This window comes from Leptopilina heterotoma, unplaced genomic scaffold, assembly GCF_015476425.1.
Source record: "Leptopilina heterotoma isolate Lh14 unplaced genomic scaffold, ASM1547642v1 Lhet_272, whole genome shotgun sequence".
Taxonomy (NCBI): Eukaryota; Metazoa; Arthropoda; class Insecta; order Hymenoptera; family Figitidae; genus Leptopilina; species Leptopilina heterotoma.
In genome coordinates this window covers 243,527-270,794 of record NW_025110982.1, presented here as the reverse complement: position 1 = coordinate 270,794, position 27,268 = coordinate 243,527, and the positions used below count along the sequence as shown (strand labels likewise).

The following is a 27,268-nucleotide window of genomic DNA, read 5'->3' as shown; positions in this document are numbered from 1 at the left end:
ATTGAAAAAAAATTCCCTGACTTTTCTGGACTTTTTTCCTGAATTTTTACTAATTTCATTTATGCTTTCTTGGGACAAAAATATGGTAACTGACATATTTAACAATAAATTAATATCTAATGATAGAAACAAACGGTAATAAAAATCTTTTAAGTTTTTAGATTAAAAAAAAATTTTAATTAACAAAAAATTTTAATTTTTTTATAAATTTATAGAAATTTCCCTGACTTTGAATGAAATTCTCTGACATTCCCTGACTTTTCCCTGACCGTTAGACACCCTAATTATTTATGAAAAAAATTAAATTCCTAAAAAGAATTTTATATGTACGAATATAATTGAATTCCTGTAAAAAATCTATAAAATCTATAAAAAAAAGTGCAAATAATTGAATTTCTGTGAAATTATTTTATTATTTTATGAAAATAATTAAATGTTTCCGTAGAATTTTGTTAAAATTTGTTTAAATAATTTAATTATTTTGGAAAATATTATTAAAATAGTAGATATTGAAAATCATTGAATTGAGGAAAATTTTTGAAAATAATTGAAATTTTGACAAGAATTTTATTAAAATTTTTGAAAATAATTGGATTTCTGAGAAGAATTTTACTACTTTTAAAAATAATTGAAATTTTGACACGAATTTTTAAAAACTTTTGAACATAATTAAATTTCTGTGAAGAATTTTATTACTTTTGAAAATAATTGAATTTCTGCAATCGTTTGTAATTTCTCTAAAATTCTCCAAATTATATCGTACAATTAACGAACTTTTCGTCTTTTTTCAATGAAATTGCGGACTTTACGAACCTTTTTTAAAAAAAACTGACTTTTACGGACTTGAAGCAAAATTACGGACTTTTACGGGATTTACGAACCTAGTTCGAGCCCTGTATATTATACCTATCAAATAAATATTTATTTGTATGGAATCATTTTTATTTAAGTCAATTAAATGGCTTGAAATAAAAATCTGATTTATAAAGAACTTATATGTAAATATATACCTACTACCCCTTGGGACGCAATTCGGGATCAGTCGTTACAATTTACTTATCTGAAAACATGTCATTTCGTTAAGAGATTAAATGACACGTTTTCAGATAAATAGACTATAACATATGTGCGACTTTGATCAAAACAATTCAATTGTAAATCTAGTAATATAATTCATCAATTATTTGTTTTGAATGTATTAGGATTTAAATCTTAGAAAGTTGATCAAAATTAGTTTTTGAAACTATATTTTTGGTTTAAATGTTATTAAATTACTAATAAATTATATAATCAAAAGAATTACACTGTTAAAAATGTTGACGAATTTAAAACTTGGTTTACATCGGTGCCAAGTTTGTCAATAGTGTAATCAAAAAAATAACTTTACAAGTTTTTTCATTTGTAATGTAAAAAAGAAAAATATTTGCTACGCATATTTACCACAATCATCCTACTTCAAGGTAATAAAAAATTGCAGATTATCCAGATTTTTAAATAACTGAATAAAAAATCATACACAAACAAACAAATAATGATTCACACTGTCATTAGAAATAAATTAACATTACATGTTTTTGTTTTCAGCTAAAAACTGAATCTTTATGTTAACGCGACTGTGATATGTTAATGTATGATAGTTTTCAGTTGGCAAGAAATTGAAATTGTTTGATAATAATAATTGATAATTAGAAGTGAACAATGAAGATGATAAATGTCGATGAAGAGAAATGATTTAAGAATAAATACGTAAGAGAAGTTGAATTCAGTTGTCTGATCACTGCTCAGTCGAGAGGTAAATGAACACGTGAATCGTTAGCAGCCAGCTTAACAAGAGTCTTTTTTACTCTGAGTATTGGAAGTCGAGCAGCTGGTTTTCCATGCCAGCATTCTCGCATTAGTTTACCCATTCCAGCAAGAGTCTGTAAATTACACATTTGTTAATTTAAAAAATAAATCTATCTTTTTTTTAATATTCATTAACTAACTTAAAGTGTGGGAGCAAGAAGGAAAATTATTTTTTAAAGAAGAAAAAGTTTCCAAAAAAAGTGTTAAACTAATTTTAAAATTATGAAAATTTAATAAATATTCGTTTAATTTTTCAAATGATTCTTTCGAAATAGTTGCTTTAGAAAATTGTCCTATTTTCTAAACTGAAGTTGGGTTAAAAAAATGAATTTCTACTTACAGCATCCGAATGCCATCTATTTGGAAGCGGCGGCCTTCGTTGGTCAAGTGATACTAATTTTCGCATTTCTTCTATCGAAGGATCCTGACTGCTACTCGACAACCATTCGTAAAATGGTGGAGCGTACTCCAAAGCAACGCCATTGCTAACACATCTACGGCACACTTCCCAGAAAATTAGTCCCAGACTGTATATATCAGCACGTCGGAAGCTTTCCAAGCACTCCAAATTTACCCTGTCACACAAAAATAATCTATTATTAATAATATACATGTCATGAGAAAAAATATTTTCAAATTAAATATATTATTGTTTCATTATTTAAGAGGCCTTGTACGGTTAAAGATGTTTATTTGTCATAAATATTATAATTGTTTGCTACATATTTCGGCTTAAAAAGCCCTCATCAGGCAAAAATCGAGAAAATTATTTACAAAAAAAGAGACCACATTTTGACAAACTAAACGAACACATGTCTGAAATAAAAAGATTTCGAATATGCTATTAAGAAAAATATTAAGAAACATTAAATACTAAATATCAAAAAATCAAATATTAACAGACTCACCGTTCACAAAATTAATTTTTAAAAAATTTTAATAAAATTTAATAACCGTAAATTTAAATTTAAAAAAATAAAATGTCGACATGGTGAAACCATGGAATTTAAAGAGGTTATAAAGAGGTTATAATTGTATTTCGCTGCCTCGTCCTCAAGATCAAAATTATGTAGTCACGTTAGTCACTATTTGTTCCGCCACAGTATTACAAATTCTAAGATTTTTTAGCGCCACTCTTAGGTGTCGCTGCCGTCTCTTCCGCTTCCTGTCATTACGTTATTTCTGTGTGTTCCACACCACATCGTGTACCGTGAAAAATAATTAAAAGTAGTGAAAAATGGGAAAAAATAACAAACAATTACTACGGAAGATAAAGAAGATGAAAAGGCAGATGAAGAAAAACAAAAAGAAAAGTAAGAAAAGAGACTCTTCTGCGTCATCATCCGAGACAAGCAGCTCCAGCTCCACAAGCAGTTCTATGTCGAAAAACAGCAGCCGGAAAACAGCACATCAACCCAGATCCCGTAGTCCTATCCGAGACTCCAGGTCTAGAGGTAGGTCACGCCGTAAATCAGAAAACTTGAGCAGAGAGAGGTCCCGAAGAGACTCATCCAAAAGCTCATATGCTTCAAATCAAACTCGACGAGGTGCGTCCCGCAGCCATGACAGTTCATTAGACGAAAGAAATGACAGTGGAAGGCGCGACCCGAACGAAGTAACAACGAGCAGAGAAACTTCCCCTGACGCCGCTCAGTCTCGTAGCCCAAAAGCTACATCACCTCCTGCCGTGCCTTCTCATACGCGAGATCCAAAGCAGAAAAACCTGCAATCACAGGATAGTCAAAAAGATGGCTTACCGGAAGAGCGTGATAAGACACAGTCGGTAAAGAAGAGCACCGATAATCCGCAATCAAACGACGGTCAAAACGACCCACAATCGGTAAAGAAGAACACGGATATGGATGATGCTGACTTAATACAGCTAGGTGGCGATCCCTTCGATAATAAAAAAGTCAGTCCGCCGATTAACAAAACGCTGGCAACAGTGTGGCAAAAAATCATGCAAATAGGAGTGTCAAAAGAAATTCGCAAAGAATTAGTCAACAAACACCCTCCATCCGAAAATTGCGACATGATGGAAGCCCCTTCTTTAAACCCAGAATTAAAAAATATCATCGGTCAATCAGGGGTAAAAAAGGATCAATTCCAAATAGTCTCACAAAATCAACTTGGAGCAGGCATAAGCGCTCTCGGAACAGCGGTAACAAAACTCTTGACTCTCCAACAGTCTGAAGATCAGTCAAACCCCAATTGTCAGCTGATAAGTGAAATATTGTCTTTTCTCAGTGATGCAGGAAAACTCTTTACCGATCTACATCATGAAGTATCGCTCACCAGAAGGAATTTTATTACTTCTGGAAGAGACCCGAAGCTAAAAATAGTAGCAGACAATTCACCGGTTGACAGGACTCTATTTGGGGAAAAGTTCGCTGAAATGTATAAAGCAGCCAAAGAAGTTGAAAGAGTAGGAAAAGAACTCTCACGGACAACACAAAAACCAGAAAGAAAAAAGGCATACCAGCAACCTCGCTCGCGACAGACCACACCAAGATCCAGTGATTTAAACTGGAAGGGCCCCCCAGGAAGAGCTACTCGAACTCCAGACGGGGAGGGCCTCAGACAGCTCGGACATCGCGCAACCAGCAGCAGAGGAATTAAAGGTAAGCAAAATAGGCGGACGTCTATCTAATTTTCTTCATGCATGGAAGAAACTAACGTCAGACCAATTTATTCTAAATTGCGTTAAAGGGTATAAACTACCTTTTGTAGAAACACCCACACAAAATAAAATTCCCAGCAACGCAGCTCTGCCACATGAGGAATATTTAAAAACAATTAACGCAATAAATAAATTAGAAAACAAATGTGCAGTCGCTAAATGTAAACCATTCAAAGGTCAATACATTTCCCCCTTTTTTCTAAGAGAAAAACAAAATGGCGATGATAGGTTTATTCTTAACCTCAAAAGTCTCAATTCACTCATTAACCCTCCACACTTTAAAATGGAGGACATAAAAACAGCCCTAAGATTAATTAGGCCCAATTGCTATTTTGCATGCATTGATCTGAAAGACGGTTACCTCCATGTTCGAATTCACAAAAATTATAGAAAATACCTAAGATTCTTTTTTGACGACAAATACTATGAGTTTACAGCCTTACCCTTCGGACTCTGCACTGCACCCTACATTTTTACAAAAATCTTAAAACCAATAGTACAAAAGCTTAGGGAACTCGGAGTTGTACTAGTAGTATATCTCGATGACATACTAATAATAGCTAGGTCAGAAGTAGAATGCAGAGCAAATGTAAAACTTGCAAAAAACCTGTTAGAAGAATTAGGATTGGTGATCAACCAAGAAAAAAGCGCATTAACACCTTCAAAAAATTGTAAATATCTAGGTTTCCTCCTAAACAGTGTGTCGTTTTCGATAGAACTCCCACTAGAAAAAAGAAATTCTATAGCGATCTTAGCAAAACAATTTTCGAAAAAGAAATCCTGTAAAGTAAGAGAGCTCGCAAGACTTCTGGGCACCCTGGTAGCGGCATGTCCAGCAATTCCGTACGGCTGGCTCCATACGAAACAATTAGAGCGCGAAAAATTCCTCGCTCTAAAGAACTCCAATAATTTCGACGCATAAATGACCATCACAAACAATGCCATCGAAGACATTGAATGGTGGATCAAGAAGATAAAATTCGTAATCAATCCAATTCGAACCAATTTTTATGAAAAAGTTATCTTCACAGACGCGTCCCTCTCCGGTTGGGGTAGCTTCTGCGAAGGCGAAAAAGCCCACGGGTGGTGGGGAGAAGACGACAAAAATGCTCACATCAATTATCTTGAGTTGAAAGCAGCGTTCTACGGTCTCAAATGTCATGCCAAAGATTGCAATAACTGCTCGATCCTACTTAGGATAGACAATACCACGGCGATCTCGTACATAAACAGAATGGGCGGAATCCAATTCCCAAAACTGACCGAAATCACCCGAACTATATGGAATTGGTGCGAAGGTAAAAAATTGTGGATACATGCTTCTTACATAGAATCAAAAGGAAATAAGGAAGCAGATGAACAATCGAGAATATTGGCGCAAGACACAGAGTGGGAAATAGCGGACTGGGCCTTTAATAAAATTGTCGAAAAATTCGGGAACTTCGAAATAGACTTATTTGCGTCAAAGGCAAATGCAAAATGCGAAACCTATGTCTCCTGGCACCGCGATCCCGATTCCTCAGCAGTAGACGCGTTTACAATAAATTGGTCTGATTGTTATTTCTACGCATTTCCCCCATTTTGCCTAGTATTACAAACTTTGAAAAAAATACAAGAGGACAAAGCCGAAGGAGTGGTGGTAGTACCCATGTGGCCCTCACAGCCTTGGTACCCTCTCTTCGTGCGCTTAGCAACCTCAAAACCAATCTTATTTAAACCTGACATTGAACTACTAACCTATCCTTTCAGAAAAACACACCCTCTACACGAGACGATTACCCTGGCGGCAGCTCACTTATCAGGAAGGCGTTCGTAAAAAGAGGAGAAACTGAGAAAGCAGCAGATGTCATGTTAGCCTCAATATCCGAGGGAACATTGAAGCAATATGAGAAACCCATCAAATTGTGGTGGCACTATACTAAACATAACAACATTCTACCTCATCAGTGTTCCACATCGGCAGCCTTAGATTTCTTCACAGAAATCTTCTACTCTGACGTCTCTTACAGCACACTTAATATCTACCGATCAGCAATATCTCTACACTGAGAAAACTGGAGAGTCAAATTCAGAGGTTCAAAAAGTGTATGTTTCGTTTGCTTATGAAGAGAGTTAAATAGTCCTTCTAAAATAAATTTTGAATTGGTAATGGAAATCTACTTGTATATTCTCTCCCATTATATCTGAGGGTTAAAAGTTGCGCAGAAAATGTGTACGATCTGATGCGCGCGAAATTATTTTTCTGACATTTTATGTATTTAATTTAGGGGTTAGGTTGCCATATTTATTCATTTCGCGCCGGATAAGGAAGGGATTTCTCAAGATGGTTAATTTGTCCCTCTGTTAGAGAAATGGCACGAATATCTGTCAATGGTGAATTTGAACATTGAGATTGTTATCCAATAGCTAACTCTCAAATATAAACGATTTGTCCCTCCAGGTGTTTAGTCCAATACTCCAGTTTTCTCAGTGTATTGACGGGTAATGAGTTAGGAAAAGACAACGCAGTCATAAGATACTTCAAAGGAGTCTCCTCAATAAAACCACCTAAACCAAAATACGAAGAAACATGGGACCCTCAAGTAGTCCTAACTTACTTGGAATCACTAGGAAAGAACGAAAACTTGTCACTGGAAGAGTTGACAAAAAAGCTAGCAACGCTATTAGCGCTAATAACTGCGCAACGAGTTCAGACGATAGCAGCCATCAAATTAGAAAATATAAATATGAATGTCGACCCAATCAAAGTAAAAATTACTTCGAGAATTAAAACCACAGGCCGCAATAAGTACCAACCAATCCTGGAAATTACAACTTTCCCTACCAATGAAGTACTCTGCGCAACAACGGCACTGAAAGAATACATAAAAAGAACAGCAAAACTACGGGAAAATCTCAAAGAGGGCAACCTTTTCCTGACATATAGAAAGCCTCATAATGTGGCCACATTACAAAGTATAAGCAGGTGGATAAAAAATTCAATAAAAGGAAGCGGAATAGACACCGAAACATTTACGACACACAGCACCAGACACGCTGCAACCTCAGCAGCAGCTCGAAATGGCGCTAATGTGGAAACCATCAGGAAGGCCGCAGGATGGACACAAAAATCCTCAGTGTTCGCTAAATTTTACAATAGGCCACTCACAAACAACTCCACATTCGCAGAGGCAGTACTGGGATAAAAAATTACAAATCTAACTTCTTTATTCCTCTACTAGTCAGGATAATTCTTATTTCTATTCAATGATAAAACATAAAAAATTTTTTCTTGTAAAAGTCAACAATTTAGTTGGTAAAAAATTACCAACCCTATTAATAAAAACAAAATAAATAAATAAAACGAAGTAAATCACTTCTTCAACTCTAAAAATCTACATAATTTTGATCTTGAGGACGAGGCAGCGAAATATAATTAAGAAATTGAACGAACTTACCTAAAGTGAAGTTCAATTGAAATTGTATGAGCTGCCTCGTCCGAAGAGATCAAACCCTCCCGGCCCTAAGCTCCGGAGAAGCCCCAAAAAATTTCGTGATTTACTTTAGGCTCTAAAATGTAATGACAGGAAGCGGAAGAGACGGCAGCGACACCTAAGAGTGGCGCTAAAAAGTCTTAGAATTTGAAATACTGTGGCGGAACAAATAGTGACTAACGTGACTACATAATTTTGATCTTGAGGACGAGGCAGCTCATACAATTTCAATTGAACTTCACTTTGGGAGCGTTCACAAATTACGTAACATTATAAAGGGGAGGGGGGGGTCTAGCTATTTGTTATGAACAGCAGAGAAAATGGCGCTAATGTATGTAACAGTGTGTTACATGGGGGGAGGGGGGGTCAAAATTTTCAAAAATTAGCGTTACGTAATTTGTGAACGCTCCCTTTAGGTAAGTTCGTTCAATTTCTTAATTTAATGGTATAGTAAATCACTATATTTTATGATAAAGTAGTTTCCCATTTTATCAAAATTTAAAATAATGAAAAAAGAGAAAATTAACGCGGAAGTTTCAAATTTCAAATAAATTTAGAATTTGAAAATAATGAAAAATAAATTTTACTTAATTTATCTATATCAGAATTAAAATTAACATGATTCTGAATATTATTTTGAATATGGATCATTTCTAAATTTAAATTTAATTTAATTTATTAATTTTTTTTTTTTTTATTAATTAATTTTTATCTAATTTAATTTATTTTTTTATTTTTAATTTTATTTTTTTAATTAATTTTTTAAATTATTTTTTAAAATTCCTTTTTAGGGTTCCGTAAACAGAAAATATGTATTTTTGTGAGATCTATAACTTTTGTTAAAAACATTTTTTAGAATTTCTCCGTTTTTTACGAGTTAAACGCAAAAAACCACAATTTTATGGTGTTAATAAGAGAACATTTTACTTAAAACTATAAATTAAATTTTTCATAACTATAAAACACGAAGATATCGATAACTCCGAGTCTTCGATTTCTTCATGTTTTATAATAATTAAAGATGACTGAATGATAAAATCATTTATAATTCAATTATTATTTACAAGAATTTTTAACTAAAATTCTTCTTTAAATCGATTATCTATATTATTCGGAAATTCTTCAATTAAACATATATTAGAAAATTAAAACTTGAAATAATTTTAAAAAATTTCAATTAAGCATTTTGAAAAAAATTACTTCCATGGAAATTTTAATTAAAAGTTTGAAAAATTCAGATTTTCAAAAATTTTAATCTTTTTACAAAATTTAATTATTTCTAAAAATTGCAATTATTAGTAACTTCTCAAAACTTCAATTCTTATCTAAAAGTGTAACTGAAATTCATTTTTAAATCAATTTTTATTAGAAAATTCTACGACAATTCAATTATTTAAATACAAACATAGATAATTTATTGAATAATTGAATGTTTCTTAAAATTCAATTATCATAAAGAATTTTATCAAGAAATTTTTAAGTAATTGAACTCTTTCGACGAATTTTAATAAAATTCTTTAAGTATAATTTTAGTTTAGAGAAATTTGATTAAAATTGTATTAAAAATAATTGAAACTCTGCAATGAGTTTTATTATTTACGAAAATAATTAAATTATTGCGAAGAATTTTATTTTTTTTCGAAAAAATTTATGCAAATTCTATTTTTAATAATTGAATTCATGTGAAATTTTCATTATTTTAGAAAATAATGAAATATTCGTGTAGAATTTTGTCAAAATGGTTTTTAAATAATTGAATTCTTTTGGGAAATTTTATTAAAATAATTGATATAAAAATTAGGTATTGAATTAAGAAAAATGTTTTGAAATCAATTGAAATTTTGACATGAATTTTATTAAAATTTTTAGAATAAATGAATTTTATTTCTTTTGAAAATAATTGAATTCTTGTGATGGATATTGTAATTTATGAAAATAATTAACTTCCTCTGAATGATTTTATTATTTATGAAAATAATTAAATACCTTAAAGGAATTTGAAAATTAATGAAAATAATTGAATTTCTGTGAACTTTTTATTTTTTGGAAAATAATTCAATATTCGTGTAGAATTTTATCAAAATTTTTGTTTTATAATTGAATTCTTTTTGGAAATTTAATTAAAATAGTAGAATATTGAAAATCATAGAATTAGGTTCAGATTAAGAAGGTTAAATTAAGAAAAAATTTTCAAAATAAATGAAATTTTGCCACGAATTTTATTAAAGTTTTTGAAAATTGAATTTTATTATGCTTTTGAAAATAATTGAATTTTGCAATGAATTTTATTAAAATTCCTGAAAATGATTGAATTTTGTCGAAGAATTTTGCTATTCATTTATATAGATAATTGAAATGTTGACGACAATATTTTTTAGATTTTTTGAAAATAATTGAATTTCTGGAAAGAATTTTGATATTTATTAAGATAGTTGAGTGCTTTCAATGAATTGAGTTAAAATTTTTGAAATTGTAACTAATTTCAACAAAATTGAAATGAAAATTTTTCAAAAAATACTTCATTAAATGATTTATAAGTAAAAACTTTATGGTAGTCCTTGAATAGAATAATTAAGTTATTTAAAATAAAATATTGTCAGAAATAGACAAAATTGAAGATTTTTTTTAGAATTCGTGGTAATTTCATAGTTTATCAGGCAAACAAACTGACAAAAAAATTCAGAATTTTCTTATAAATTCTAAATTTAATTTAATTTTTTTCAGTACTTTTAATAAAAATCCCTGACTTTTCTCTGATTTCCATGACCTGTGGCAACTCTGATATTTATTATATCATTGTAAAATTTTTTTTAGTAATTACAGTGAAACCCATATATTTAAAAATTTTTTTTGTATACTTACGTTTGTTCAAGAAACTCAGGACACATGTAACGTTTTGTACCTTGACGAAGATCAACAGTATCGGCCATTAATCGATCCTGCGTAACTGCCAATGTAAAATCAGCAATTACACAAGAACCATTATTTTTGACGAGGATATTTTTTGACTTGATATTACGATGGGCCATTGCAGGTTTTCCTTTGGTGCCATGAATTTCCGTGTGCAAATAAAGTAAGCCATTGACAATGCTTAGGCAAATGTTAAACGACTGATGATGCGTCAATGGATGTGGAGAGTGACTTAAATTATCAAACAACGAACCAAGTTCGTGATAATGTGTCACCAGCCACAATTGAGTGCAACTTGCTCGACTTGTCATGTCGCTGCCAACATATCCCAAAATATTGTCATGTCTGGACGGCAGTAACTGAGAATAGACTTCAGTTTCGCGCGTCCACGCAAGCTCGTCGCGTGAAAAATATATTTTCACAGCAACATTTTCTCCATGCCATATGCCACGCCACACTTCGCCGCCGAAACCACCACCGCCGCCACTGCCAAGACATTCCACGAGAGCAACCTGCTTAGCTAGAGTTCTTTGCACCAATAATGGAAGGCCTGATCCTGACCCACTCGTCAAACTCCTGCCATCCAAATATTCCTGAAAATAATTCAAGAATTCTTATTTCAATTACATATCAATCTTTAAAAGGTTTTTTAAAAATTCTCTACAAATTCTTAGTAACATATTGGTATTAAACTATTGTTTAATACCAATATGTTACTTTAAAGAATTGTTATTTTCTTTTTTCTTTTCTTCAGGGCTTATTGACATTAGCAAGGCTCGAACCAGTGAAAGTATTTAAAAACACGGACTTCACGGACCAAAAATGAAAAATTACAGACCAATTACTGACAAAAATGTAACCAGTCCGAGTCAAATAATAGAACATTTTACTTAAAACTATAAATTAAATTTTATCATAACTATAAAACATAAAAAATCAATCACTCCGAGTCTTCGACTCGGAGCGATTAATTTCTTTTTTTATAATAATTAAAAATTTCCGAAAGATATAATCATTATTTTATATTATAAGAACTATGTAAGTACTTCTTTAAAATTATTTTCATCATTTCAATTCAATTATTATTTTCAAGAATTTTTAACTAAAATTCTTCTTTAAATCAATTAATTTTCAAAAAAGTCCTCTGACAATTTTCAAATTCATTTCTTTACAATATTCAATTTTCCAAAAAAAATTAATTTCAAAATTCAATTATTTCTAAAAGTTCACGCTATATTGCTTTTGTAACTTAATTATTTTCTAAAATTTTAATTGAAATTCATCTTTAAATCAATCTTTATTAGAAAATTCTACTACAATTCAATTATTCAAATACAAAAATAAATAAATTATTGAATAATTGAAAGTTATTTCTTAAAATTGAAATCTCATAAAGAATTTTATCAACAAATTTTTAAATAATTAATTTTTTTGGCGAATTTTAATAAAATTTTCGAGGAATTCGATTAAAATTGTACTAAAAATGATCAAATTTTAATTGAAAATTTCGAAAATAATTGAATTAAACAAAGAATTTTTTCAATTTTTTAAAATAATCTTGTCTGTTCATAATTATAAATGAAAATTTGATTAATTCAATTTTATTAAAATGTATTGATACTAATTGAATTTCTGCGAAGAATTTTACTATATTAATAAAAGTAATTGAATCCTTCCAAAGAATGTTTAATTTAACATTTAATTTATGAAAATAATTAAATGTTTGCATAGAATTTTATTAAAATTTTTGAAAATAATTGAATTGTGTAGAACAATTTAATTATTTATAAAAATAATTGAAAGTTTGACAATTTAAAAAAATTTTTAAACATAATTCAATTTCAGCGAAGAATTTTATTCTTACTTTTGAAAATAATTGAATTGCTTTTTAGAGTTTTTTAGAATTTTATTACAAATATTTAAATTCTTGTGAAGAATTTTTTTTTAAAATAATATTTAATAGAATTTTGCTATTTATGGAAATAATTGAATTCTTGAGAAAAGTTTTTTTTACAGTTTCTAGAAATAATTGAATTCTTTCGACGAATTTTAATAAAATTTTTAAGAATAATTACATTTTTCGAGAAATTCCATTAAAATTGTACTAAAAATGGTGGATTCCACGTCAGTTCAACACACTTATTTTCATGACTTGTTGGGATTTGGCTATAATTTTGTAAATTCATTACTTTTATAGTGATAAACAACTCCACCAAATATTTTTTCAAAATTTTGAAAATTACCAAAAATATGGCATTTTCAAAATTTTTATCTTTTTTTTGAAAGTGCTATAACTTTGGTTCTAATTAACCGATTTTGGATTTTAAAAAAAGGATTTCTTTGGTTTTAAGTATATTTTAAGTTAAAATTAATATAGAAAAAAAAATTCAAAATTTTTTTTTTTTTGAAATTTTGAAAAATTAAAAATCCGTTTTTGAAAAAACATCATCTTTGATTTTTTTCAAAATTTTACTAAATGTTAGGGCAAATGTGCTTTACATGTCCTGTAAGTTTCATCTTGGGATCTCAAAGGGATTCGGAATAAAAAAATAAAAAGGAACCACAAATGAAGGGCTACATAAAATAAGGGGACGAACGCGAGGCTTGGAAGGGATACTACCAGTCGGGTAGCAGTGACAAGCCTTGATTTTTTTTGAATTTGATAAAATATTTTTTGAGTTATGGAGTTTCAAAATTTTGATTTTTTGAAAATATATTTTTTTCGATTTAATATATTTATAAGTAAAATTAATCAAATTTAAAGTATAAATAGTGATTTTTAAAGGGGTTTTCACGGGCTATAAGCTGGTGATATAAAAATCAAAGTGGGACCATGGAACTTTTTGAAAAAATTAATTATAAATCATCATTTTCTATGTAAAATAATGATAAATTATTATTTTCCTCAAAAATTCTCATGGTCCCACTCTGATTTTTACATGGCTCATAGAAAAAAGGTCACCAGCTTATAGCCCGTGAAAACCCCTTTAAAAATCACTATTTATACTTTAAATTTGATTAATTTTACTTATAAATATATTAAATCGAAAAAAATATATTTTCAAAAAAATCAAAATTTTGAAACTCCATAACTCAAAAAATATTTTATCAAATTCAAAAAAATTAATATTTACACTTCTACTAATAATAGTAAAATTTTAGCAAAGTTTAGGGAAAATTCATTTTTTTACCTGGGCAGTTGAGGAATTTTGCCCCATATGTTCGTAATATTATATGGTTACGTTTTATTTTTTTACTCCGAATCCCTTTGAGATCCCAAGATAAAACTTACAGGACATGTAAAGCACATTTGCCCTAACATTTAGTAAAATTTTGAAAAAAATCAAAGATGATGTTTTTTCAAAAACGGATTTTTAATTTTTCAAAATTTAAAAAAAAAAAAATTTTGAATTTTTTTTTTCTATATTAATTTTAACTTAAAATATACTTAAAATCAAAGAAATCCTTTTTTTAAAATCCAAAATCGGTTAATTAGAGCCAAAGTTATAGCACTTTAAAAAAAAAAGACAAAAATTTTGAAAATGCCATATTTTTGGTAATTTTCAAAATTTTGAAAAAATATTTGGTGAAGTTGTTTATCACTATAAAAGTAATGAATTTACAAAATTACAGCCAAATCCCAACAAGTCATGAAAATAAGTGTGTTGAACTGACGTGGAATCCACCAAATAATCAAAATTCTGCGATGAGATTTATAATATTTATGAAAATAGATTTTTGAAAATCATTGAAATGAGTAAAATTTCTGAAAATAATTGAATTTTGGAGAAGAATTTTGTTATTTATAGAGATAATTGTGATTTTGACGAGATATTTTTTTAAATTTTGAACATAATTGAACTTTGTAAGAAGAATTTTATTACTTTTGAAAATAATTCAATTTCTGCAATAATTTGTAATTTCTACAAAATTAAATTTTTTTTCGTGTTTTTAATTAAAATTCTTTCTATAAATCCATTATTTTTAATAAGGTTTGTAAAAGTTTTTTGAGAATTTTCAAATTCATTTGTTTACAATTCAATTTTCCAAAATTTCAATTATTCGGAAACTCTTCAGTTAAATATATGAGAAAATAAAAACTTCATAAAAATAATTTTAAGTAAAATTGAAATAAACTTTTTCAAAAAATCAATTCTTCTACAAAATTGTTAATTAAAAGTATGAAAAATTAAAATTTTCAAAGATTTTAATATGAAACCTTTTCAAAATTCAATTATTTCTAAAAACTCTAGCTATAATGCTTTTATTATTCAATTTTAATTTACAATTTTAAGTGAAATTCATTTTTTAATCAATTTTTATTAAAAAATTCTACTAGAATTCAATTATTTAAATAAAAAAATAATTTATTGAATAATTGAATTCTTATGAAGAATTTTATCCACAAATTTTTAAATCATTGAATTTTTTTGTATATCAATTTTACTCAAATTCCTTAAAATGACATTTACCATACCAGAGTGTCTACTATTTTCATTCAACAAAATTTACGATATTTTTCCGGCTTTGTCATAATTTTTCCCAGTTTTTTTTCATCAAATTTAAATTTATTTGATTTCGAACATAAATAAATCTACAAATGGCTTCCAAAATTGTTATTAGAGTTTTTATGAATAATTAAATTCTTACGACGAGTTTCTTTAAATTTTTTGAAAATCATGATTTTTTAAATAATTTTAATTGAAAATTTGGAAAATAATTAAATTAAACAAAGAATTTTTTCAATTTTTTATAACAATCTTGTCTGTTTATAATTATAATTGAAAATTTAATTAATTCAATTTTATCAAAATGTATTGATACTAATTGAATCTCTGCAAAGAATTTTACAATTTATAAAAGTAATTGAATCCTTCAACAGAATTTTATTATTTTTGAAAATAATTGAATTGGAGAAAAATTGAATTTTTGCGAAAAATTTTATTACTTTTGAAAATAATTGAATTGTTTTTTAGAATTTTATGAAAATTTATAAAAAATAATTAAATTCTTGTGAAGAATTTTTTAAAAATAATATTCAATAGAATTTTGCTATTTATGGAAATAATTGAATTCTTGAGAAGAATTTTTTTTTACAGTTTCTAGAAATAATTGAATTCTTTCGACGAATTTTAATAAAATTTGTAAGAATAATTACATTTTTCGAGGAATTTTATTAAAATTAAAGAAAATATAATTGAAATTCTGAAATGAGTTTTACTATTTATGAAAATAATAAGAATAATAAGAATAATTATATTTTTCGAGGAATTTTATTAAAATTGTAGTAAAAATAATTGAAATTCTGAAATGAGTTTTACTATTTATGAAAATAATTGAATATATTGGGTGGATGATATTGAGAAAATTCAGAACAAATTTATTCGTTTCCTCGCCAAACAAACTGGAGTGCCTTCCGACTTCTATGATCACGACTATACTGATCTTAGAAAAAGATTTAATATTCCAACTATATCTCAGAGATTTCTTTTTGCAAATCTCCTGTTTTTATTTAAAGTCATTAATGGTTTACTTAATTGTTCAGATCTCTTAAGTTTATTTTGTTTTTTTGCAGCAAAGCATTCTCCCAGAACTGAAGTTCCATTATTTAATCAACAACTTATTAGAACTAATTACTTAGAAAATTCAGTGGTCAATAGGTTGAGTCGTGAGGCAAATCAGTTTTATGACAGAGTAAATTTTTATGGCGTTTCGCTTAATGCGTTTGTTAGAGAACTACGCAAGCAGATTTTCGACAAAAATAATAACAATGCGGTCAACTAGTAACGTAAGATTTTCATTGTTCAGTACATTGTACGAAAGGGCAATATAAGCCCGTTTATATAGGGGAGTATAGTCGAGGTTGGACCACTGTCTAGGTAGGCCACTCGCGTTTTTTTGTCAAGTTCACTAGCGCCACCTACGCGCATGCTTGTCGAAGCTTGTCTTAGTAAAACCTAACTTTTTGCTCAATTACATTTTCGGAGGATCGAAAATTGTGTTTTCTGTGACGTTGGTACAAAAAAAGCTCAAATAAAGTTTTGTGCATAATGTGAAAAACCATTAATAAAAGATAAAAAACAAATTGAATCGTCAAGGCAAGTATGCAGAAAATTTGTGGGACTCATGGTTGAAAGAAAAACAAAGTAAAAAATCGAATCCCGAAACGTATATTTCTTTATGGTTACAACAATTCGGTAATGTTACTTACTGTCAAGGTCGGCCACTATGTGTTTAAAATGCGCAAAGATGAGGACGAGCTACTTCATTTGCAAAAACTGCAATTCTGTATAACTCATAATATAATTGATCATCTTATTAATATTTTTATTTAATTTTATTAATATTTCAGTGCAAAATTTTTTTTTATTTATATTTATTTTTTTATATTGTTTATTTTTATTATTTTGTTATTTCATTAAGTTACAAACTGTAAACAATAAAGAATCAATTTTCCGTAACTCCAAACATGTTATTTTATTTTTTAACGATTAATGCCCTTTGAATTTTAAACATGGCCGACCTTGACTGTAAGGACCAACCTGGACTACAAATTTTTTTTTTTAAATCTTTATAACTTTTTCATTTTAAAACCAATCAATTTACTTTGTACAGAAAAGATGTTCCTATTAACAGGACTTTCCAACCATATACTTCAATTGTCCAAATTCACTTTTAAATAAAAGTTATGAACAAAAGTCAAAAAGGTGGCCGACCTCGACTATGTTCCCCTACTAAATAAATATATATTCTGAAGAAATTTTTAAAAATAAAATTATAATTACGGTGACTAACTCCCCTTGTTTATTTTCGAAAAATTTAAATATAATTCTTTGAAAGAATTTAATTATTTTTAACAGAATTGTAAAGAAATTTCAATTATTTCAAAACTTTTCAATTATTTGTTTATAAAAACTCAATTATCTTGAAAAAACAGAATTGAAAAATTTCAACATTCTTATTTTTCAGAGTTTTCAAAAAAACTTTGCGAAAATTCAATTTTATTAAAAAAATTTCAAGTGTGTATCTTTTTTTAAATTAACTAATAAAACTTTTAATTATTAATCTTCGCACTAAGAAACATGAATACATTTCAATGTGACTTCTTATAAAATTTAATTATTTGTCAATTATCAAATTAAAATACTTTGAAAATTCGATTTGTTAAAATGTTTTTAATGAAATTCTTTAACAAATTTAATTATTTTCAGTTGAATTTCACAAAATTTCTATTAATTCGATAATTTTTTAAAAATTTATTTACATACTATATTTGAATCAGTGACTGATTTTTTAACATGAAATTAATTATTTTTTACTAATTTAAATTTAGAAAACGGTTTAAATATCTATAAAAATTGAAATAAAAAGCAATTTTTTAAACATAAATTAAAATTCCACGTTTTTTACGACCGGACTATAAATTCACATAATTTTCAGTTTCTAAAGTTTTCAAGATTCGATAATGACCTTAGAAAAATTAATTTTTTCTTTTCCGAAAAATATAATTATTGTAGAATATGTAGAAAAAAATTTTCTGAAAAAAGTAAATGAAATATATAAAAAAATTACCTTGAGAGTGCTGTCACCTGCCGCAGTCGCTCTCAATTCATGAGGTTGATAATTTGCAGAAGCTGGAGATGTTGATGTGAAGTGAAGAATAGAGGGTCCCATTTCTGCGTCAATAAGTAATTTATTTCTTTTCGAAGCCGAAGGTCTTTTGGCACGCGTCTTGCGGGCTAAAAGGCAGAAAAATATTCCACACGTAATAATTCCCAAACCAATAATTGGTCCTAGAATCGCTAAAATTAATTTTAGCAAATAATCTTCTCCTTCGGTACCTGAGAAAAGAAAATACATTACATCATTCAAAATTGTATTGTAATCTAATTATAATTATTTCAAATTCTTAATTGACTTAAAAAACATATACATAATAAATAATAATCCTTTCTTAAAAAAGACATGGAGTGGAAAGGTCGAATGTATCGAAAAGTATCGAAATAAAGAATGGGCAATGAGAATGTAAAATCTTAATAGAAGGGTGTTTTCAAAATTGTTTGGACATGTAAACGTGGCGCTGCAGTCGTATGTTATTTAAAAAGAGCGCGAATATATAAATTTTATTTTTGTTAAGAGAAAGTACTCATAATAAATCTTATTTTGCATTGTCAAAAAAAAACGTCAACATTTCAAATATAAATAAGCAAATTGTTAATTGAAAAAATTTGAATATTATAATTAATATTATTATTAATGAAATAATGGATTTGGACAATGGACATATAAAAACTAGCACCGTAGACGGCCGCTTGCGGCCGTCGGAGGAGCTAGTATTTAAAAAGTACTATATAATTCAATTCAATAAAATAATAGTTGTATAGTAAAACTTCTTTTACCGGCTGTCAAATTTTCTAAAACTGGAAAAGGGCCATTATTACATAAATCTGAATAACAACAATCGACGAGTACTTGACTTGACTTTTTGGTGCAAGTAAACATTTTTTCGTCATCTGATTTTGAACATCCTCGTGTTACTCGTTCTACTCCATCTTTTTCCCTCACTCTAGATTTCCAGCACTGTAAAACAAATTAAATTATATCTATATTTAATGCACCAGAATTTTTTTATTTTCTAAAGAACGAATTTTTTTTCAACTTAAATATTTTAAAAAAATTGTATTCTTTCATTTTTAAAGCGTATGTTTTTTAACCAAGAAAAAGAAATTAGAAAAATGGAAAAGTCAAAAAATTTTCAACTCCAAACATTACTTTTTGTGCAAACATCGACTTAATGAAAATTGTATTTTTATTTTAACATAATTCTCATAACATTTTCACTTTTAATTTCAATAATTTATCAAATAATTTTGATTCAAAAAATTCATTTTATTCATATTCTACTATTACACATCTTTCACTAATCACTGATCATTACTTATATTATTATGATTTATTTAAATATAAAATATATCCCTCTTCTCATAATGTTCCAAATTTTAATTATGTCATTATTACTTATTTCATTTATAGGTGAAATTTTACTTATTTTTCAAAAGTGTGGTTAATTGATAAAATAAATTAATAAAAACGACGAATTTGCAATTTATAGTCTTTGAAAAATTTAGAGAGTGAAAGAATTTTTTTATAGAATTTAAAGAAAATACAGAATATTTGTTAATGATTTGTCTAGAATTAAAATAAGTGGAAAACTGTCAAATAGGGTAAGTGCGGGTATAGTCGGACAGTACTAGTAGTCGGACACTTTCATGTTTTTTGGCAAATAAATAATAATGCATTGTGATATTTACTTAAAAAAATATACTGGACGAATGTGTAAAGTTTATATTTTATGAAATTAGTGTTATTTTACAAAATAATTAAACAAATATTTTATTTAATATTTTAAAAATCGTGGTGTCCGACTATAGATACAACCATTTTCGAGTAGCGCAATAAGTAGCACAAAGTTTTGCTGATAATTAATCATAAATTTTAAAACTTATACGATTTAAATATTATATTAATAACTTCTAGTATGGTTTAATTCCATTTTCCAGCCGATAGCAATTAAAAAATTATCTGTTTTACTTTATAAATCCAAAATATCTGACAGATGTCCGACTATAGAAACAAGGAAAAAAAGTGTCCGACTACTAAAGCATTCGTAATTTTTCATTAAAATGTTTATATTTTATTAAATACTCAAGTATTTGTAACAAATTTACATGATTTTTAATCCTGAAGAACTCATTTAATTGATAATGTGCTTATAAACACAGTAGATATTTGCTATTTCAAGAAAAAAAGCATAATATGTATAAGATCGTATCCTTAAGTGTCCGACTACTAGTGCATTTACCCTATAAGAAAAAAAAATTTTCGACCCGAGTGTATATAATAGTTTTTCTTAAAAAGTTGTTGAAAAATATATGTAAGACTAAAATACAAATTTTCTCTAAATCTTAACAAATTAGCGAAACTTTTAAAAAATTCACGGATATTTTTGTGAATTCCCGGCAATTTTCCGAATTCAGGCTTCACACTCAATACTTCATTTTAAAAAAGTATCAATAAGTAGCTTGAATACTGAAAAGAGTAAAAAGTACATAGCTATCGAAAATTAATTTTAACGAATAAAAAAGAAATTGTTTTAGTTGATTCACAAAAATTTGATTCAATATTTCCCTGACTGTTTCCTGATTTCAATCAAAAATATTTATTTTTATTCTAATACTGCTGAAAACTTTAATTCTAAATTTTTTAAAAATTCAATTATTTTTTAAATTTTTTTATCCTAAAAAATACATTGTAGTGAAATGTAATTTTTATAATTAAACAAATAAAAATATTTCAATAAAATTTAATTTAAATCACAGGAATTAAGAAAATAAATTAATAATTTTTCAAAGTAAAATTTAAATGTTATTACAGTTTTACAACAATTTATCGATTTTTTAAAAATTAATTCAATTTCTGAGAAAAATTTCATTATTTATAAAAATAATTGAATTTTTGCGAAGAATTTAATTTAATTTTTTTTAAATAATTGAACTCTTGTGAAAAAAAAATAAATAATAATAATTTAATTTCTGAGAAAAATTTTATTATTGATTAAAATAATTGAATTCTTGTGAAAAATTTTATTATTTGGGAAAAAAATTGAATAATTGTAAATAAGTAAAGAAAGAATTAATCAATTTTTAAAAAAATAATTGAATTTCTCAAAAGAATTTTATTATTTATGAAAATAATTGAATTTTTGCGAAGAATTTTATTTAATTCTTTTTAAATACTTGAGAATTCTCGTGAAAAATTTAATTATTTGGAAAAATAATTGAATTCTTGTGAAGAATTTTATTAAACTTTTTAAAAGTAGGTAATTGAATTCTTGAGAAGCATTTTATTATTTTAGCGAAAATAATTGTATTCTTGCCTGGAATTTTATTTAAATTTTTACAAATAATTGAATTTTCTTGAAAAATGTTATTGCTTGTGAAAATAATTGAATTCTTTTGGTATTGTTATACAAATTACAAAATTTTTTATTTTCAGATATAAATTTTTTAAATAATTTCATAATCAAAATTTAAAAAATTCACTTATTAAGTAAAAAATTAATTATTACTGTTCATATTTTCAAATTTTTTTTAAAAATTTCACGAAAGAATTCAATTATTTTCTAAAATTTTAATAAATCCTTCTAAACAATTAAATTATTTTTTTAAATAGTAAAATCTTTACAAAAATTCAATGATTTGCAAAACAATTTTAATTGAATTCCTCAGAAGAATTCAATTTTTAAAAAAATTTTTAACACATTTCGAAAAAATTCAATTTTTTTCTAATATTTTAATAAATTCTTCGAAAAACTTCAATTATTTTTATAAATAGTAAAATTCTTCGCAAGAATTCAACTAATTTTATAAATAGTAAAAATCTTTGCAGGAATAATTCCTGCAAAGATTTTTACTATTTATAAAATTAGTTGAATTCCTCGGATGAATTAAAATATTTTTAAATATGTCCATAAATTTCAATTATGTCCTAAAATTTTAATAAATTCTTCAAAATAGTTAAATTAAATTTTAAATTTGATTAAAAATAATTTAATTATTAAATTATTTTTAATCAAATGTAAATAAAATTACACGAAAGAATTTAATTATTTTCAAAAATTTTCATAAAATTCAATTTCAACAAGAATTTAAAATTTTCTAAAAATAATTCAATTATTCTCAAAATATTTAAAACAAATTCTGTATAAAAATTAAATTACTTTTAATGCAATTTTTAAATATATTCGTCAAAAAAATGGAAAAAATTCAATTATTTTCAAAAAAATAATAAAATTCTTGTGACGAATTCAATTATTTTGAATATACTTAATTTTAATAAAATTCTTTAAAAAAATTCGATTATTTTTGAAACAACTTTAATTGAATTTCTCAAAAAATTTCATTATTTTCAAATATTTCTATAAAATTCTTCAAAAAAATTTAATTATTTCTGAAAATTTTTATAAATTCTTCGAAACATTTCAATTATTTTTATAAATAGTAAAATTCTTTGCAACAATTCGATGATTTCCAATACATTAATTTTAAAATTGAAAATATTTGAAAAGAAATATTATAAACAAGTTAAGAAACGAAAAAGCAAACAATAACTAACTTCAAACTGCGAACAGATTACCGGAACATGTATTTTATTATCATTAATAATTAATAATAATTGAATCTTATCTGCGAAGAATTTTATCAAAAATCTTTTGTGGAATTTCATTAAAATTGTATAGATATTGAAAATGATTGGTTTTCAAAAGGTTTTTGAGAATAATCGAATCGTTTTAAAGAATTTTATTACAATTTTTAGCATTTTTTTTTTAATTTCAACTATTTGCGAATTTATACTAATTCGGTATGTCCGAATTATTGAAATAGTAAAATTTAAAATTAATTATTATCATATACTGTAAATAGAATAATAATCTATGGTGAATCAAAGTAGAAAATTGTAATCATTTAAAATTGTAACATAAATCGTTTAATTCTTATTAAATAAAATTTTTAAATATAAAATCTTTACCACTACAGCATCGTGACACAATTGCGGTGACACGCACTCTGCATTTTCACAAAAATAACATTTAAATCGTTTCTGAATTCCAAGTCTACTCAAACTATGTTCGAGTAAATCCGATTGCTCTTTAACATCTTCATCGTCCAGAGAATTATCATCTTCTTGTAATGACGTTCTGTGTCTTTCTCCTAAAAGAAACAATACATTAAAATTCTAATTGTTTTTGCAAAAAGGTAAACACATCATAAACATAACATTTATTTTCAACTTAAATTATAGCAAATAAACGAAAAAAAACCCAAATAATAGTTTTCAAAATTATAGGTATAAAATACTTTCAATTTCTTAGAAACCACTCTAAATGAGTTGTTGATACATAGTAGTTTGTTTGTTAGAAAGTTTCCTTCTATATTACATTCCAATATTGTATATATTTTTAATATTATACTCTCATGTTAAAAGACTTTCCTAATTTTTAATACAATTAAGGAAAAACAATGATTAATAAAAGGAGCTATACTCAAAACTATAAACTACATATTGCAAGAGAATATAAACAAACCAAAACAAATTCTAGAAATGTTTCAATTATTATTCTAAATAATCACTTTCCACAATTAACAATTGAATAAATACAACAATTTTCTTACCTGAACATATTTTAAATGTCAACAATAGTAGAAAATGTGCGATAAATATAACATCCGCCATTTTTGAGAGCGTCAAAACCGTCAAAACAATGGACTAGGAAAGTCAAGTTTTCGCGAGCTCATCTATCATTATTTTCAGCTATTTTAATACCAATAACCATACTAAATTTTTATAAAAAAATATTAACTTTAACATTAATAAAAATAATAATAATTATTATTATTATTTGAAAAAGCACTTATGTAATATTTAATGTTCATACAAAAACCATATGATTTAAGTAGTTTGTTTTTACATAATGTGACCTTCACTTTGACAGTATAAAGCCCAAAGCAGAATAAAACAGTAACGTGAACGTAAGCATGTGATAAAACAGAACAAACATATCTTTTGTCCTTTCCTCAGGGCGGAGTCCCATGACAGCGTTTTGCGTTGCGTCGTAATGGGAGAGAAAAAGACGCAAATATACGTTTGCTGCATTCTCTCTTATTACAACGCAACGCAAAACGCTGCCATGGGACTGCGGCCTCATACTAGCGTCCGTACGCGTTTATGTTGATTCTACACTCAAATGTAAAGTAGATTCCTCAGTCAGGTGTGCAGTCCACTTAATGAGAGTGAAAAGGATAGGGATATCGACTATCTCTCTTGCACTCATTATTTTCCTTTCGGTTTAAGGTTGAGTCCACAATAGCACCTTGAACGAAACGTATCGTAACGAAATTGGGATCTGAAATCACGTGAAACTGACCCACCCCTTAGGCCGCAGTCCCATGGCAGCGTTTTGCGTTGCGTTGTAATAAGAGAGAATGCAGCAAACGTATATTTGCGTCTTTTTCTCTCCCATTACGATGCAACGCAAAACGCTGTCATGGGACTCCACCCTTAGCCTTTTTGTGGCAACCATCTTGGATTTTATCTTTTTCTTGAACGTATATCAGAAAGAGACGAAACGAAAGATGGCTACCACAACAAGGCTCTCACTAGATGCCGTATCGTAGTATTTCAGATCCCATAATGCTAAGTATATTTTTTTGTTACGTTTACGTTCCGTTCAAGGTGCTATTATGCTGATTCAACATATACAAAACGCGAGCGTTTACGCGATACGCGCGCGTTTTGTATATGTGGAACCATTTTTAGACCTAATTTTTGTCGTCAATTACTTTAGTAGACCTAATTTTTCACATTGAATATTTTTATAGACCTAATTTTTGGTTTTAAATATTTTTCTAGACCTAATTTTTGGTTTTAAATATTTTTCTAGACCTAATTTTTTACTTTAAATACTTTTGTAGACCTCATTTTTTACTTTAAATACTTTTGTAGACCTCATTTTTGGCGATCAATATTTTATTAGGCCTAATTTTTGGCTATAAATACTTTAGTATATCTAATTTTTGCGATAAACGTATTTACTGCCAAAAATTAGGTCTACAAAAAATTTTAAGCCTAAAATTAGGTCTGCAAATGTGTCGTTAAAAATGAGGTCTACAAAAATATTCAAAGCCAAAAATTAGGTCTATAAAATAATCGAAGCCAAAAAATAGATCTGAAAAAGTATTTAACATCAAAAATTAGGTCTACAGAAGTAGTTATCGTCAATAATTAGGTCTAAAAAGTATTAGTAAACTTAATGTTGCTTTCAAATATTTTGTAGACCTAATTTTTGGCATTGAATATTTTTATAGACCTAATTTTTCACTTTAAATACTTTTGTAGACCTCATTTTTGGCGATCAATATTTTATTAGATCTAATATTTTTGTCGATAAATACTTTAGTAGATCTAATTTTTGCGATAAACGTATTTACTGTCAAAAATTAGGTCTACAAAAGGATTTAAAGACACAAATTAGGTCTACAAAATATTTAAAGTCAAAAATTAGGTCTACTAAAGTATTTATCGACAAAAATTAGGTCAATAAAATAATCAAAGCCAAAAATTAGATCTCAAAAAGTATTTAAGCCAAAAATTAGGTCTAAAAAAGTAGTTATCGCCAATAATTAAGTCTAAAAAATATTTGTAGACCTAATTTTTTATTTCAAATATTTTGTACACCTAATTGGTGTTTTTAAATTTTTTTCAGACCTAATTTTTGGCGATAAATAATTTAGTAGACCTATTTTTTGCGATAAACGTATTTATCTTCCAAAATTAGGTCTACAAAAGTATTTAAAGCCAAAAATGATGTCTACACAAATATTAAAAGCCAAAAATAAGGTATACTTAAGTATTTATTGCCAATAATAATTATGTTTTGAAAAGTATTTATCGCCAAAAATTAGGTCTACAAAAGTAGATATCGCCATAAATTAAGTATAAAAAATATAAGTAGACTTAATTTTTGGTTTTAAATAATTTTTTGGCCTAATTTTTGTCGATAAATATTTTAGTTGACCTAATTTTTGGTTTTAAATATTTTGTAGACCTAATTTTTGTCTTTAAATATTTTCGCAGACAAAAAACAAATATAAGTAGACCTAATTTTTGACTATAAATACTTTAGTAGACCTAATTTTTGGCTTTAAATACTTTTTCAGGGTTGCTACAGAACCTGGAAAACCTGGAAAACCTGGAAAAGTCAGGGATTTTTTAAAAAAAGGTCTGGAATACCTGGAAATGTCATGGAAATTTGAAATGCCTGGAATTTTATTCCACTTAATATTTTTTACTACATTTTTTCTTTTAAAAAATGATGTCTTGGAATTCCTGGAAATGTCCTGAAATATCCTTGAATTTTCCATATTTTGCTTTTAAATATTCAATAATTTAAAAATTTTACTCAAATTTAAAAAAATAATTTTTTTGATCCATCAAAAAATAATTTTAATTTGTCGTTTGATTAAAGAATCTGATATCTATATTATATAATATTGATTTTTAACTCTTTTCATAATAAAATTAATATTTTTGTTCAAGTAGGTTAATTTAAATTATGTTAATCGTAATATGAAATAATATTACACATGTAAATGTCCTGGAAAAATAAAAAATCTGTCCTGGAATGTCCTGGAATTTTAAGTCATATTTTCAGTAGACACCCTGTCTGTGCTTTAATAATCAAATAGAGATAATCTAACGTGAATATTTTTATAATACAGAAAAATTGCTCTAATTTATAATG

At 27.1% G+C, this 27,268-nt stretch overlaps 1 protein-coding gene across 1 annotated transcript; it reads right to left on the bottom strand.

Moving 5' to 3' along the window:
- Positions 1-871: 871 nt before the first annotated feature.
- On the bottom strand, positions 872-24,463 carry LOC122503888 (activin receptor type-1-like). Its single transcript, XM_043614646.1, has 7 exons — positions 24,141-24,463; positions 23,497-23,678; positions 19,308-19,488; positions 18,481-18,749; positions 10,861-11,501; positions 2,186-2,420; positions 872-1,919 (listed from the first exon to the last, which is right to left on the bottom strand). The coding sequence occupies exons 1-7, from the start codon at positions 24,199-24,201 to the stop codon at positions 1,782-1,784; spliced, it is 1,707 nt and encodes a 568-aa protein (XP_043470581.1). The 5' UTR covers positions 24,202-24,463; the 3' UTR covers positions 872-1,781.
- Between the last annotated feature and the right edge of the window lie 2,805 nt (positions 24,464-27,268).